The 17,336-nt window shown below is 41.4% G+C and overlaps 1 protein-coding gene across 9 annotated transcripts in view; it reads left to right on the top strand.

The window, feature by feature from the left end:
• Gapvd1 (GTPase activating protein and VPS9 domains 1) overlaps window positions 1–17,336 on the top strand; it is a 73,540-nt gene that overhangs the window by 25,915 nt on the left and 30,289 nt on the right. For 3 of the 9 annotated variants that reach the window (XR_015683098.1, XM_087652730.1, XM_087652728.1), the window contains exons 4-11: window positions 952–1,038; window positions 2,878–3,012; window positions 3,157–3,346; window positions 4,688–4,768; window positions 7,289–7,449; window positions 11,073–11,202; window positions 12,899–13,024; window positions 15,756–15,929. Coding sequence is in view for 8 of the 9 variants with exons in the window: in XM_087652730.1 (XP_087508856.1) it covers window positions 952–1,038; window positions 2,878–3,012; window positions 3,157–3,346; window positions 4,688–4,768; window positions 7,289–7,449; window positions 11,073–11,202; window positions 12,899–13,024; window positions 15,756–15,929 (1,084 nt within the window). In the remaining variant the exon portion in view is untranslated. 9 annotated transcript variants of the gene reach the window in all.

Genomic DNA, 17,336 nt, shown 5'->3' with positions numbered 1-17,336 from the left:
GTTATGCCTAACTTTTATGTAGGTGCTGAGGATTTGAACTTCGGTCCTCATGCTTGCATGTCATGTGCTCTTACCCACAGAATCATCGCCCAAGTCCATACAATCCTCAAGCCTTTTAATCATATCTTATTCTCCTAAGGTACCATAAAGAGAAGATTGGGTTAATTTAAAATAGACCGTCTTATAATTTTTTAAAATATTGATAGCCAAAGTCATCAGCCGAGCAGTAGTGGTGCACACCTGTAATCCCAGCACTTGGGAGGCAGAGGCAGGTGGATCTCTGTGAGTTTGAGGCCAGCCTGGTTTACAGAGCAAGTTCCAGGGCAGCCAGGGCCACACAGATCCTGTCTTAAAAAGCAACTGAAAACTATAAAGAGAATGCTTTACCCTGGACTTTATGTTATACTTGAAACCATTGACCATGTGAGTTAGCCTTTGCAGATAATTTAAAATTTTTCTTGGGCCAAAGGTAGTTTGGAGGTAAAAATGCTATATGTAAACTTGACAGTTTGAATTTCATATCCAGAACCTATGATAAAAGGAGAGAACCAGCTCCTAAACATTGTCCTCTGATCTGCACATGTGCACTGTGACATGCATGCACCTCCCTGATTATGCACACACATAGATAAAGTGTTAAATAGTGTTAAGCACGCAGTAAGTGCAGCACCAGAAATAAATACATTGTACTTTCAGTTTCCTAATGTCGCTGTCATATGTTAACAAGAAATTACAGCAAAGTTTTTTACTTCCTCTAACTCGTAATCTGAAAATAGCAAAAGCTGACATAGACAAGACACACATTTTATTGGGCATTTTACTTTGTTTTCCTGATCAGATGGATGTGAAAATTATTGTGAAACCAGATTCTTCCGCTGGAATGGAAGTGCTTTCATGGACCAGTGCTGGTGTGTGCAGCCTTCATCTGCTTATCTCTGCTTTCGTTTGCAGGTTGGCCGCCTTTTGCAGCAGTTAGCAATGACTGGCACTGAGGAAGGAGATCCCCGGACCAAAAATAGCCTTGGGAAATTTGACAAAGTAGGAATGAATGTTGTGTCATGTGAAATACAGTTGGTAGACTGTAAGATGTCTGGGAGTGCTAGCCCACACCGTGATCTCAGTTGAGGTGGGAGGATTGCCTTGAGTCCAAGGTTAGCTAAGATAACAGTGAGTCCTCATTACAAACAAAATACACTTACTTGGTACTCAGTTTTAATACTGTGATTCCCAGGCCCAGCCTGGTCCACACAGAGATTCCAGGCCATCCAGGTCTATTTAGAAAAATCCCATGTCAAGAACAAACAGCATGAAGTAAAATAATACAAAATATGAAATTCAGGCAAAATATTGGTGAACTTAAATATTCTTTTTACCAAATCTTGTCTTTGGGTGACATGAAAGTTAAATAATTCAGTCATTAATTTGTTTTTAAATTAGTTAATATTATATCAGCAACAGTTAAATTTAGGAAGATTTCTCTAATGATTATTATTAAACTGTCTTGTAAGTATTAAAGGTCTATTGTAATGAGAATCAAGACCTATTAGATTATTTTTAAAAAGTATGTTTTTAACTTGTTATTAATATAGCAATCAGCAGTAATTAAATAACTTTAAATGTTTAGGTGTTTTCCAGTTAGTCGAGTAACATAAGTATTTCATTAGGTTTTGAGTAGGCTATTAATGCAACTTGACTGACAACTCAAATGTCAGACTGGCGAGACTGCTCAGAAGGGACGAATGCTTGCTGTTCTTTCAGAGGGCAGGAGCTGTTCTTAGTTAGCACCCTCTTTGTGTGGCTTACAACCACCTGAAATTTCAGCCCTTGGGATGTATAAACATTTATGTACACAGTAAGAATTAAAATAAATCTTAAAAGCAAATGAATAAAAAATATAGAACCCTCAAAGGCTGTTCGGAGCTTAGCGTACATACTGTAACCCCAGTACCTGAGGAGGAGATGCCGGAAAAGCACTCTGGTTTGATGCCCACTTGGACACCATGGGTATTAGGCCAGCCAAAGCTAGAGAGTAGGACTTTGTTTAAAAAAGGAAAAAAGCAACAAGAACAACAAGACCCCCAAGACACAAAACAGGACTAGCAATGACCTAGTGGGTAAAGGTGCTTGTGACATAAACCTGCGGACCTGCGTTTGGTCCTCAGAGCCTGCATAGTGGAGAAGAGCAGACTCACTCTGTCTTCTCATCTCCGTGTGTGCATTCTTACGAACACTCACTCATCCCGCCCACCCTGGACACAGAGAAATACAGGGACGCATTGAGGGGCTGGAGAGATGGCTCAGCAGTTAAGAGCACTGACTGCACTTCCAGAGGTCCTGAGTTCAATTCTCAGCAACCACATGGTGGCTCACGACTATCTGTAATGGGATCTGATGCCCTCTTCTGGTGTCTGCAGACAATGACAGTGTACTCACATATATAAAGTAAATAAATCTTAAAAAAAAAAGAAGAAAAGAGAAACAAAAATTTGAAAGGAAAAATCAAAAAAATAAATAAAAATGTGTGTCATGTGCCATCCATCCCCCTGTGCTTCTCACCGTCCCCTTGATTCCTCTCCAGAAAGCTCTGGATGATGCCGTCGGTCTTTTCTCGAGATCTGCATGTATCACACACTCCCAGTAGGTCTCCCACTGCACACTCTCCCTGCCTTTCAGTACTCTAGGTTGTAGAATACATACGTATACTTGGTTGTCCTTGAGCTTACTCTGCATTGAGGCATAAAGAATTGCAGGTTTTAACGTGTAAAATTTAAAATAGTTTTCATGAAGTTAATCTTTTTTATGCCTGTCCACCTTGGTCAGAAAATTTACAGTCTTTTGAGGGGAGAATTTCACTGTGATCTCTTCCTGTTTCAACAGGGCTGTGTCGCTGCTTTCCTTGATGTCGTAATCGGAGGCCGTGCAGTAGAGACTCCACCAATGTCCTCTGTTAATCTTCTGGAAGGCTTGAGCAGAACTGTGGTGTATATAAGCTACAGTCAGCTTATTACTCTGGTAAGGGCATCATTCTTCAACTGAAGGTTTTGGATGTCATTTTTTTAGCCATGTGTTGGCAGGTCACAGATGAACACATCCTATAAGAAGTATACTTTTTTTGAAAAATTGATTTTACTAGATAATGTCTTTTACTTTTACCAGGTAAATTTTATGAAGAGTGTGATGTCTGGAGATCAACTGAAAGAAGATAGAATGGCTCTTGACAATTTGTTGGCAAACTTGCCCCAGGCTAAGCCCGGGAAGAGCAGCAGTCTAGACATGACTCCCTACAGCACTCCTCAGATGTCTCCAGCAACCACTCCAGCCAATAAAAAGAATCGGCTACCTATAGGTGACGAGAACCCTTCCTTCTAGAGCTTTTAAAATACCATTTCTTCAAAGGTGGGGTGCAGCCCGTAGGTAGAGTATTTGCCTAGTATGTATGAAGCCCTAGGCTTAGCTCCCACAGACTGCAGAGACAGAGTGTGATGTCCCAGGACCATAATACCAGCTTGGGTAATATTAGACCCTGCTTTTTAAAAGAAGTAGTTATATTTAATTAGACTTTATTCATGAAATATCTGTAACTATCTACCTGCATTTGAAGATTGAGCAGGCACTAATTAAACCTTTTTAGAATGTTTCATTTAATCCATATAAACATCCACCACGGAATGATCACTGTTTTGTACTCCTATGAGATGCTGGTGTACAAAGAACATTACCATAAGCCCTGATGTTCTCAGATTAGTTACTCCTCGGCCACTGAGCCACACCTCTGCTCAGTTTTACACGTTTTAAAGAAGGGGATTTCATTTTTAAACATGGTTTCTTGAAATCAATATGTTTTCCATTTAACATGGTATCATCAAGTCTTTAGCTTTCTTCACTGTCCCAAAATGTCAGATATATAATTCAAAATGGGGCTGGTGGTAGATCCCAGCATTCTACAGAGGCAGAGGCATCGGGGGCAGGGGGCAGGGGGATGGGAGATGGAGGGGAGAGACAGACCTCTGAGTTGAAGGCCAGCCTGGTCTACAGACGAGTTCCAGGACAGCCAGGGCCACACAGGGAGACCTTGACTCGAAAACCAACCAACCAACAAGCAAATAAATAAAATAAAATAAAACAATACTTTTTTTTTTGGTTCTTTTTTTCGGAGCTGGGGACCGAACCCAGGGCCTTGCGCTTCCTAGGTAAGCGCTCTACCACTGAGCTAAATCCCCAGCCCCAACAATACATTTTTTAACTAGGCATGGTGATGCATGCTTTTAATCCCAGCACTCAGGAGGCAGAGGTAGGCAGAGGTCCATTGTGAGACCCTATCTCAAAAACAAAAAACCAGACCAAACAAAACAAAAGACCAAATTTCTTTTGATTAAGAAATGATGTTTTATGCTTAGTGGTTTTTAATATTGTAGACATATCATATTGTTAACATGAAGACCCACTATTTTTGATAGAGATCACCTCCCTTCACTGTTGTACATTAGTTTTTTTTTTCTTTTTTTTCTTTTTTTCCTGTCACTTGAATATATTAGAGATGGGTGTAATGGGGAGAAAATTTTAAATGTCTGCCCAGTGTTTTGTATGGTCATGTAACCTTGTGATTGCATTTAATTTCATGATTTAAACAATGTTTCCAATGTTCAGAGGGTTGATTTTCTTTCTATTTAATATTTTTGTAACCCAGGACAACAGTTAGCAGCCATCACTGCCTGGGATTCTTCAGCCACCAATCTTACCGCTCACATTCCTCTAGTAACCCCGTTTGGTGGGTAGTAGGCCTTTCTCCTTCCTTCCATATTGTGCACTAGACATATTCACAGGTGTGCTCCCTGTGCATGCTGCTTCCTTCCGCTTTCTCTAAGTTGCTCCATGAAATTTGATCACTTGCATTTTTGTAAATTACAGCTTCCAGTGTGCTAAGTTCACAGAGCTGCTTATGAGGTTGATAGAAGGTGGGAAGGGAAGCGTAAAGATGTACTGGGCCTGTCCCAGGCTTTGGGAACCCTGTGATGTGACTTGACTCTAAAAGTGATGATGAACAGATCTGCAGCTTTGTAAATGAAGATGTTTCTATCTCTGTGTTTGTCTTCACGGAGGTCAGCTTGTCTCAGCACGCAGCTCGCTTCTGTTACTGCTGAATGTTTTATTTTATGTCTTCACTTTTGACTGTATTGTACCATCAGAATTTCTACTTACTATACAGTTGTACTGAATTTGATTGCTTGTAAGAGAAAGGGGAGGCTTCTCACAGAACACTGAAACTCTTTGTCTCCAAAATATTGTAAATTTCATCATTCAAAATTTCTTTTTTTTTTTATTTTTTTATTTTTTATTAACTTGAGTATTTCTTATATACATTTCGAGTGTTATTCCCTTTCCCGGTTTCCGGGCAAACATCCCCCTCCCCCCTCCCCTTCCTTATGGGTGTTCCCCTCCCAACCCTCCCACCATTGCCGCCCTCCCCCCACTTTTTTTTTTTTTTTTTAAGAGGAAGAGTTCTTTTTTTTTTTTTTTTTTTTTTTAAAGATTTATTTTATTTATTATATATAAGTACACTGTAGCTGTCTTCAGATACACCAGAAGAGGGCATCAGATCTCTTTACAGATGGTTGTGAGCCACCATGTGGTTGCTGGGAATTGAACTCATGACCTCTGGAAGAGCAGTTGGGTGCTCTTAACCGCTGAGCCATCTCTCCAGCCCCCATTCAAAATTTCTTAAATGACAGTATATAGGATGCAGCCTGGGATAACTCAGTGGTAGAGATGTAGTGTGAGCAGGCCCTGGGGCAGTTCCCAGCACAGAGGGAGAGAGATGGATGGATGGATGGATGGATGGATGGATGGATGGACGGGCAGAAGGACAGATGTTAGATACATAGAAATAATTTTAAATGCATATAATAAATTCATTAAAAATAAATATTGTAAGGCTGGAAAGATGGCTCAGAGGGTAAAGAACTTGATGCCAAACCTGCCTGCTTGAGTTTAATCCCTGGGGTTCACATGATAGAAGAGAGGGCTGACTCCCACAAGCTGTGCTCTGTGTGTACAGGAGTGCTGTGGTGTACCCCACGTGCTAAAGAAATAGAAAAAGGAAAAAAAAGAAAAAGAAAAAAAAAGAAAAAATATGTATTAATGGAAGAATAAAAGATAGGTGAGTTTTTAAAAAACGTGTGTGTGTGTGTGTGTGTGTGTGTGTGTGTGTGTGTGTGTGTGTATGTGTCTGTCTGTGTGTGTGTGTGTCTGTGTGTGTATGGTTGGTTGGTTGGTTGCACAGGTAGAAGTCAGAGGACAACTTTTTGGTCAGTTTTCTTTTTCTACCAAGTGGGTTCTGGAAATGAACTTGGGTCACCAGGCGTGGCAGCAAGTGCCTTTACTGCTGAGACATCTTCTCAGTGTGACTCATATAGAGTGTTTCAATAAAGCAGAAAGGCTCTCACTTTAACATAAAGCTTTGCTCTAAATTTAAAAAAAAAAACCATAAAGCTTTGTTTCCTGTATCTCTGAAAAAGGTTGATAATATTCAGAAGGAAGAAATATGCTTTTAGAAACTGTCCCTGGTTTTGCCAGTAATTCTGTAATTACTTGCTGGGTGTGATGGAGGAAGCCTGTCATCTCAGTGTCCAGAAGAGGGAAGCAGGAGAGTGGGATCCAGGCTTCTCTGTGCTACATAGTACAACCCTGTCTTACAAAAGCGAGGCAAGCGCGTTTCGTCATTGTTTACCAGCTTTCCACATGACATGTTTTACACTTGTTTATTTATTAGAACGGGAGACTGCTGGCAGTTAAAGCTTTCATGTCTTATTGAAACCTTGAGAAACGAGGTAGTGCTTTTGTTGTCCCTGAAGTCCTGATTGGCTAGAGTGTGTTTCCTGCCTCATGGCTGTGATCAGGTGATCCTTCCTTGCTAGTGGAGGTAGAGCACTATGTTTGTGAGCGCTTTGCCTGCATGTATGTGCATGTATTTCTGGTGCCTGTGGAGGGCGAGCAGAAGAGAGTGTCAGACTCCCTGGGACTGGAGTTAAATACAGCTACACGCTAGTGTGTGCTTGTCGAGAATTGAACTCAGGTCTTAACCCCGAGCCCACTCAGCAGCCTTCCAATGGTCAGTTTTGAAGGAGAGTGACTAGGGAGACCTAGTGTTTGTTTTGTCTGGATTCTTTCGCTGTGTTTTCACCGTCATCTTTTACGCATGCACAAATGTTCAACATTAAGAGAAAGCACAGTTTTGTATTCAGTGTTCTGTTTTCTTCATTGTGACTTTTTCTCTTATTTTATTTGTTAGCAACTCGGAGCCGAAGCCGAAGTAATATGCTAATGGACCTACATATGGATCATGAAGGGTCATCTCAAGAAACCATCCAGGAGGTGCAGCCAGAAGAGGTGCTGGTCATTTCCTTAGGGACAGGTCCTCAGCTCACTCCAGGGATGATGTCAGAAAATGAGGTATGTGTCTAGTAGTACAGCTTTTTAATTCTTAGTGTTTTATTTTGAGACAAGGTCTCTCTCTACATAGCCTTGGCTGTCCTGGAACTTACTATATAGAACAGACTAGCCTTGAACTCACAGAGATCCCCTCCCTCTGTCTCCCGAGAATTGAAAGTTGAGAGTAAAGGCATGCACTGCCACATCTGACTTATATTGCTGCATTTAACCTGTACCTGTCATCGTGAAGACATTTAAGTGCAGCATGATAGTTCATACCTGTAAGCTGGGCATGAGAGGGAGGCTGAGGTAAGAAGAGTGTGGCTACACAGCTGCTTCTAGGCCAGGATGAGCTACGTGGTATTACCCTACTTCGGGGAAAAGATAAGAATAGAGATACTGGCTAACTACCTAGCTAGGAACCACTTGCTTCTCATCAGTATTTGTAGCTCAGTCTGGTAAGGATGATATAGCAAAGGTTGTACTTTTTATTTCAGAGGAGTCTTGTTTGTTTGCTTAATCATGTTGCTTTGTTTTATTTTATATCTTGATACAGAGTCTCTTGCCTCTAACTCCCAAGTGCTGGGGTTGTAGTTATATGCCACTGCACCTAACCAGAGATTTATAATAACATAAAAAAGGCTAGTGGTGGGGTTGGGGATTTAGCTCAGTGGTAGAGCGCTTGCTAGCTTGCAAGGCCCTGGGTTCGGTCCCCAGCTCTGAAAGAAAGAAAGAAGAAAGAAAGAAAGAAAGAAAGAAAGAAAGAAAGAAAGAAAGAAAGAAAGAAAGAAAGAAAGAAGGAAGGAAGGAAAGAAGGAAAGAAGGAAAAAGAAAGAAAGAAAGAAAGAAAGAAAGAAAGAAAGAAAGAAAGAAAGAAAAAAGGCTAGTGGTTTATAAGTAATAGAAATTTATGTCTGATTGTTCTGGGACCTGAGAAGTCCAGGATGGAGGCATGTTTGGTGTCTCATTAGGGTCTGATTCCTGGTTCATAGAGGCATTCCTACAGCGCTCTTGTGGTAAGGTGCATGGGCTGATGTGAGGGCACTGATCCCACCTATGCTATCACTTCGTGGGTTAGCATTTGACCACATGTACCTTTGTAGAGCTCACACACTCAGGTTATACCAATTTGTTTTTCTTCGCCCACTCCTTCCCTTTCCTTCCTCTCTAATAGGCTCTTAGGTATCCAAAGTTGGTCTGAAATTGGATATCTCTCCAATATATATGACCATGAGCTTTTGCTCCTCCTGAGTCCACCTGAGTGCTAAGATACATTGGTGCTGTTGATTAAACCAAGGTTTTTACATGCTTAGCAAACACTACCACTGAGTTGTTCCCAGTCCCACAATGCATTGTTTCCCATAAGTCTGTTCGATAAGCTATCAAATGCTAAGCCCCTGTGAGTTCCTGTGAACAGTTATGGAAGCGGGCCTTTACTTTAATACTTAACGTTCCACTGAAGTTGATGAGCATGCCCACTACAAAAGGAATTGTTGTAGTGGCAATAGAAGATAGGTATCAGCATTGTGGCATAGAAGCTCGTGAGACTTGTCTATGGACTGTAGGGATGTTTCGTTTGTTTTCATCTGCTGGTAGAGTAGTAGTATTCCTGCTTAGAATCTAAGTTTCCTAGTGTGTACTTTCTATTGTATTGGTTAGGGGAAAATGGAAGAGATAAATGAAAAATTAGGAAAACAAACTTGAATTAATTATATGTGCATTGGTGTTTTGTCTGCAATTATGTCTGTATGAGGGTGTTGGATCCCCTGGACCTGGAGTTACAAACAGTTGTAAGCTGCTGTGTGGGTTCTTGGAATTGAACCTTGGTCCTCTGGAAGAGGAATTAGTGCTTTTAACCACTAACCCATTTCCGGGCCCTAACATGTTGTAAAAGATTATTTCATGTGCACGAGTATCTTGCCTGTATTTCTATGTGTGCCACATGATTGCCTGGTGACTGGGGGACCATTGGATCCCCTGAACCTGGGATTACAAATAGTTGTAAACCACCATGTGGGCGCTAGGAGTCAAACTCAGGTCCTCTGGAAGAGCAGCAAGTGCATTTAACTACTGAGCTTTCTCTAGCCCAGTTTTCTTTTAAAGAATGAGGTAAGGACCATGATGGCATAGTGGTTAAGCTAAGAGCACATACTCCCCACCGCAGGTGGTAGTGGCATATGCCTTTAATCCCAGCACTCGGGAGGCAGAGTCAGCTACATTTTGTTATTTCAAGAACAGCTTGGTCTATAGATCAAGTTCTAGGACAGCCAGAGCTGCAGAAAGAAAACCTGTCTTGGGAGGAGGGTACACATACTGTTTTTATAGAGGACTATTCTGATCACCCACATCAGGTGGCTCATCTGCCTGTAGCTCCAGGGGATCTAACGCCCTCTCCTGGACTTTCTTGGCACCTACACTCACACCTGTCTACCCTGCCACCACCATATGCACCTAATATAATTTTTTATTAAACTTCAAGAGGAAAAAGAATCGGGACTATCAGACTTGGCATAGTGGTACATCCCTGCAACCCTACTACTTGGGAGGGGGAGTGCATGCTCAGGGCCAACCTGATCTGCTTAGGTCTCTAAGGCATCCTGGGCAGTGAGACCGTGCCTCAAAAATAAAATGGAATAAATAAAGTAAGAGAGGGGGGGGGAGGGGGGGAGGGAGAGGAGTTCATGGAGGGTGAGAGCTGGAGGCAAAATCAGTTTTAAGAATTTGTTAAGAGTATAAGGTTAGAGTTATCATGAGAAGAAATCTTGACTCTTTGATTGTAAAGAATGATTTGCAGACTGTGTGTGTGTGTGTGTGTGTGTGTGTGTGTGTGTGTGTGTGTGTGTGTACATGCCCCACACACTTTGGGAATTGGATATTAATCTCAGGTCATTTAGCTTAGTAGCAAGTGTCTTTCTTATCTGTTGAACTACCTTGCTGGCTTAGAAACAACAACTTACATTCAATGACTGATGGGGTTTTTTTTGTTTTGTTTTTCTTTTCTTTTCTTTTTTTCGGAGCTGAGGACCGAACCCAGGGCCTTGCACTTGCTAGGCAAGCTACATGAGCTAAATCCCCAACCTGATGGGTTATTTTTTAAGAATGTTCATTGCTAGCTTGAAAAGAAGTCGCAGTTTCTTAATCTAGATGTTGTATGTGGTGGCTTACACCTGTAACCCTAGCACTCAGGAGATGGAGGCAGGGCTAGCCTGGGCTGAACAAACAAAAGAGATCTGTCAGATTCTTTGCTGAACACTGTAACTCAAGCTGTTCTGTAACACTGGGGCGGCTGTACTGATTTAACAGAAACAACAGTCTTCTGATGGCTGCCCCCTGCCCCCTACCCCCTGCCCCCTGCCCCCTGCCCCCTGCCCCCTGCCCCCTGCCCCCTGCCCCCTGCCCCCTGCCCCCTGCCCCCTGCCCCCTGCCCCCTGCTCCCTGCCCCCTGCCCGCTGCATGACGCCAGCTGCTGCTGACCCTGGGAGGAGAATGCAAAGACATAGACTTTGTTCTGAGTCTATTTAAAAGCTTGATAGACCTTGCAAATGGATTTTAGTTAGAAGAATTTAAATTAGCACTTTTGTAGTTTATTTTATTCTCAGTAGTCTTTCATTTGGAATAGACCAGATTTTTATTTTCTTTTTCAGGTTCTAAACATGCAGCTTTCGGACGGAGGACAAGGAGATGTCCCTGTTGATGAAAACAAACTCCACGGTAAACCTGATAAAACCTTGCGCTTTTCCCTGTGCAGTGATAATCTGGAAGGCATATCTGAAGGTGAAGGGTTACTTCATTCAGGGAGTGTGTGATTGAATTGTTCTGTGTTCTTTAAAGGAGCCTTATAAATTATAGTTAAGCTACCTGTGCCCCTCACTAAGGAGGATAGTGACATTTCCTCTAATGAACTTTAACGTGGCTGTGAGATTGTTTCCTAAGTAAAATTAAGATTGCAAGAGGCTGTTGGCCATAAAATGACAAGACATGTCTTCACTCTGTTAATAACAGCAGGCTGTGTTTCTCAGTCTTAATGCCTGCACAAGCTTATAGCGCTCCTTTAGAAGGCTGTAGTGCATGTCTAATGGGGAGAATGGACTTGCTGGTATTTCAGGATGTTGTGTATACGTTTTCACTGTTCTGTGTTCTTTATCCACACACCCACACATGTCTCTATGAATCAGGACACTGTGGAATAAAAAAGGCAGGCAAGGGTGGGATGCAGTTGGTAGAATGTTTGCCTGGCATCCCTAGACCTAATCTTCTGTAGGTGGGGAAAAAAGGAAATGGAAACTCTTAAACCAGATTGTGAAGTTAAGAGTTTGTCATTCCATGTATTAGGATAGTTTGTTTTATGAAAAAGTTCAAGTTTACTAACATTTAAAAGAAGACATAAATATTCTCTTTAACCTTTCAGAAAAATCAATGAGTAATATATGTTTAATCTAGAAAATGTAGAAAAGATTATTTATAGCAAAATCAAGTTTATGGTGTTTTATAACCTTTTTATGTCATGTGTCATTAACATTCCCTTTGTATTTTGCATTTTAAAATGACAAACTTTTATTTTTATGTTTTTTTCTTTCCTTATTTTGAGACAAGGTGTTACTGTGCAGCCCTGACTGAGCCAGAATTAGCTATGCAGATCAGACCTGACTTGTACTCAGCAAGAGATCTTCCTACCTCTGTTTCCCAAGCGCTAGGATTAAAGGTGTGGCCACCATGCCTGGCAATTTCATCATCTGAGTGACAGAGGCAGGTGAATCTCTGAGTTGGAGGACAGCTTGTCTATAGACTGAGTTCCAGGACAGTCAAGGTTACACAGAGAAGAAACCATGTCTCAAAAAAAAAAAAAAAAACCAAGACAAACAAAGGAATTGTCTGATTTGCTTGCCCTGTCATTGGCTCATAGATGGTTTTAAACTGGCCATTAAACCTTGTCAACCTTGGCTGTGTTCATCTGGATGGACATACGGCCCTTGGCAATAATGATTGGGTCATTTGCAGAACATTTCCAAGGGGTGTGCAGGTCCATGAACCTGCTGGCGTTCTGCGTGTCTAGGCACTGCCTGGTCACTCCTGCTGCACGCACGCACAGAAAGCACTTCTGACTTTTACGTATTATAATAGTTCTTCAACAAGCAACTTTAGGTTATTTTTCCTATAATTTTTTAAAGATAAATTTTTAGAGATAGAGCTATTGGCTCAAAGGCATCTATATTTTTAAGGAAATAAATACACTATTAAAAACATCTTAAATCTGGCATGATGACATATATCTGTAATTGCGGGGTTCAGAATGCTGAGGTAGAGAACTTGAGAGTGTAAGATTAGTCTGGGTGATATAGTGAGACCTTTTTTCAAATCAGAACAGAACAAAACCAGAACAGAAATAAACACTATTTTCATGGCATGAAATATTTTATGTTGACTTATGAATTTTTAAAGAAGATTGCTGACAGGATAAACATTTTTCTAGGTCCTTCCAATCGCTCTAATTCAGTGTCTTCTCTCGACCTGGAAGGAGAGTCTGTATCTGAACTTGGGGCAGGACCTTCTGGGAGTAATGGAGTTGAAGCACTGCAACTGTTAGAACACGAGCAAGGTAAAGTGGTGGTGAACACAGCTATACAGGTAGCATAGAGTGGGCGTTATTTCAGGAAAAGTAGTCTTCGCTTGTAAGTGGGCTGTATCTGGGAAAGTAAGTTGATTAATGACCATTAAAATTGCATTTATTCATAGCTACTTCAGTTTTTAAAGGTGTTTAGTTGGTAAGTGTATTATTTGAGTTTAAATTACACAGCAGTATGAGTTACTTAAAATGCTGTAATATTTATTTATGGGGCACAGTGTCAACTGCTGAGGGCTCAAGAACTTAGTTTAGGGAAAGAACACTGTGCAAATGGTTAAAAGCCCCCAAATCTGATGATACGAGTTTGATCCTTGAAACTCACCTAGTGGAAGAAGAGAGCCAACTCCTATATGCTGTCCTCTGAGCTCTTATACATGCACATGCACCATGCACCATGGCACCACTATATGCCCAAGTTAATCCCCAATGATTACCTTAGAAGCTGGGCATGTGCACAGCTTTAAACTTAGCTGACTGATGGGTGATAGGGTGAGAGGAATGAAAACATGGAGAGATGAAGAGGCAAAGACAGGTGTATCCCTGGAGCTCTCTGACCTCTGTTTACACACACATGAGCACTGGACATAAACCCTAACAAACAAACTTGTAGTTAGGGCACACATCCACAGCTCAGTTTGATTTTTTTTTTTTTTTTTTTTTTTTTTGGTTCTTTTTTTCGGAGCTGGGGACCGAACCCAGGGCCTTGCGCTTCCTAGGCAAGTGCTCTACCACTGAGCTAAATCCCCAACCCCTCAGTTTGATTCTTAGACTTCAGTGTATATGAAAATTACCTAGGGGGTTTTAAAAAAAAAAAAACTATTTTCCAAGCCATCCTAGAAATGTATTATTGAAAAGGAAAAGAGTGTTGCCACTGGAATGTATAGTTTGCATAGAACTATTGCCATATTGGCTCCATTTTTCAACTTATCAATTAATGCTAAATTTATTGCACATAACAGAGAAACCTGAAATTAGCATACAGCCAAGGTTGAGTGAAAATCACATCTTTGACAGGCATTCTGGGTGATTCCAGTGTAGGAGTTGACAGACTTTACCTGTGAAATGCTAAGTTAAAGAGTGACTCACAGGCTGGAAGTTGGCTCAGTCATTTGTTGTGACAAAACTTTTCCTGCAGAGACACTACACTCGTCTATTCATGCCACACAGGGAGCCCACGACAGACTAGAGTCCATCATGAACCATGACTTTTACTGGGGTTACTTACAGGAGCAGAAATGACTCAAAGACAGCTACATAAAGCCTACTCTAGCATGGTTGACAATTCACAAAGCTGGGAGCCTGAACAGACTGCACAACCTGTGGGATGCTCAATAGGTTGAAGCATGTCCTTTCCAAGTGATTTGGTATAAAACTCTCCCAGGTAGCACAGCTTGTTTGTTTGTACAGCTTCCAGGAGGTTGGTTTGGTCTCATATTCTTCTTTGCAGCTTGGCTTTCTTGGCTCCATTCATCTAAAGGGAATTGCACTTTTACTATTTACTCTAGCATGGAGGGAGGGGCTTAGTGAATCTGATCAGTCTCAGGAACTTCCTGAAGCCATTTTGAGCTACCTCCTGCTTAAAGAGATTTCCTGCAGGATAGAATGTTTCAATCTCACAGAAAATGGTTAAATAACATTATCAAGAGGACTTACTGCTCTTGTACAATACCCTGATTCAATCCTAGCCCCCTCATGACAGCTTATATGGACTCTCTAAACACCAGGCATGCATGTGGTATACACAAGTACATGCAGGCAAGGCATTCATATAGATGAAATAATAAGGTAAATAAATCTGAAAAGGAGGTGAATTGAAGCCTTGGCGTGGTGGTGCATACCTTTAATCCTAGTACTCAGGAAGGAAGCAAGCTAGCTTGGTCTACATATAGAGACCCTATCTTCGAAAGCGAGCAAACAAGCCAACAAGGGGATTGAGAGCTAGATGTGGTGACTTATGCCTGTAAGCCTATCCCTACAAAGATAAAGTGGGGGTCATAAATTTATACTTTTTGAGGCCTTATAAACAAAAGCACCAACACCAAAAACAAATCAAAATTTTACAGAAAGGAAATTGGCAAGACTAAATTATGGGGCTGGGTAGATGACTCAGTGAATAAGAGTGCTTGCTATGCAAGTATGAATACTTTAGATTGAATTTTTAGCATCATGTAAAAGCCAGGCCTAGCTCTGTGTACCTGTAACCTCAGCATTGAGCCACAGAGACAGGACAGTCTTGTGAAGCTTTCAGTTCAGTGGAAGGCAGAAGGCAATAGTAGGGGTACTCCTGGCTTCTCTACCCATATATGCATCATACACACAAAGCAAACCGTAGAAAGTTGGTCTAGGAAGGAAGGGAAACTCTAGAATGCACACTTGAGCTATTGCCAAGTAAAATAGCTTACATATAGGTTTACCACCTAATTATTAACACAGCGATGGGATCTAGTAAGCTACCCCAAACATTTATTTTTACCTTCCTGCTTTGGTTAGTTTTTCTCATTTAGATTGGGCACCTCTGTCTCCTCAGCAGTGGCTAGGTGGAGGTGGGGGGAGGTCTCTACCAATCTTAACTGGGGTTTATTAATCAGTGGGGAGCAGACTGGAACTATGTGCTCATTAGTGATTAAATGACCTGAAGTTTAAAGACAGAATTTTGTCAGGTTGATCAAGAAGTTGTAGCTGTGCCCCTGTTTGTTTCTGATAGCTACAACACAAGATAATCTTGATGATAAACTGAGGAAGTTTGAGATTCGGGATATGATGGGACTAACAGATGACAGGGACATATCCGAGACAGTGAGTGAGACCTGGAGCACCGATGTCCTAGGAAGTGACTTCGACCCAAACGTTGATGAAGACCGTTTGCAGGAGATTGCAGGTAACTGGTGTTAAAGGCCTGTCGGAATGGATAGCTGTTTGGTTGTTAACGTCTGCTTGTTCTTCATGGGAGGGATGGCGCTGGCCTGGGGAGCTGGTATCCATATGGAGCAGGACATTTGACTATTAATCTCCTCCACTGTCCACCTTTAAGAAGGAGAAACCTAAGGCTTATGGTCAGATGGCTGAGCTTGCACAGCCATTACCTGCTAAGTCTCATGGCCTAACTTTGATAGCTAGGATCTGTGTAGGGAGAGAGAGAACCGTCCTCCCTAAGTTGTCCTCTGTGCCATGGTGTGCACATGCACACACTGCTGAAACCAAAGATGAAGACAAAAGCCAAACAGCCAAGTAAATGAAGGCCGGATTAGTCTAAGCACTTGGGCGAAGGACAGGGGCTCTGTGAGTTTAGGGCCAGCCTGATCTACAGTAAGTTTCGGGACAGCCAGGGCTGCACAAAAAACCCTGTCTCAATAAAACAAAACAAAACAAACAAAAAGGAAGAAAAGACAGATGAGTCTTTTGAGTTAGTTTCCTGTCAAGTCTTTTCTTTGGAGCATAGTATATGTTCTCAGTTTGTCGTGAGCTTATTATCTTCTTGAGGCTAAAAATCATACCTCAAAATGAAATTTTTTACAGATTGTAGCCATAAAACCTGGACTAATAAACCGAGAGCTAGAGGTGTAAGGTGTAGCTGTTGGTAGAGTACTAGCTGTGCATGTGCAGTGCTCTAAGAATCCTCCTCAAGCACCACAGAACCATAGAAAACAATGGAATGAATTCATCAGTGCAAGCATTAACTCAGGATCCTAGAATAACCACAAAGGATAACCAGGTTTTCCTTTTTGTAAATGTAAGTTTATTGTGCTATGGCATTCTAAATCCACCCTTTTTGAATACCATTTTGTGAGTTCTGAAATATTTCATACAGCCATATAATTACCATCTTCATTTTCTTTTTATGGAAAATATCAACCAAAGACAACAGAAAATAGTAGGAACTCACTGTACCTGGCCCTAAGCTTCAACAGCTGGACACACATTGCCAGTTTCATTTCCCCATTCTTCCGCTGTCCCCTTCATGCTTAGACAAGTTCCAGACACTCTTTTTCTTTTAGAGTTTTATTTGTATCTCATTGTATGTGTGTTTGCATGAACATGTGCACCTGGTGCCTGCAGAAGTCAGAAGAGGGCATCGGATCCCCTGAAATTAGCATTACAGACGTTCCTGAGTCTCTGTGTGAGTGCTGTCACTGAACCTGGGTCCTCTGCAAGTGCAATAAGTGCTCTTAATGGTTTGCCTCTGTTTAATATTATATCCACAAAAGGTAGTTTTTACTTATAACTGTTCTCAAAACTTTTTCATGACTTGAAATAGTTATTCTTTTACTAGCTTGAATCAAATTTA

Source organism: Rattus norvegicus, chromosome 3, assembly GCF_021556685.1.
Source record: "Rattus norvegicus strain SHRSP/BbbUtx chromosome 3, alternate assembly SHRSP_T2T, whole genome shotgun sequence".
Classification (NCBI taxonomy): Eukaryota; Metazoa; Chordata; class Mammalia; order Rodentia; family Muridae; genus Rattus; species Rattus norvegicus.
The sequence above is the reverse complement of the archived record's forward strand: the minus strand, read 5'-3'. Positions and strand labels throughout refer to the sequence as shown.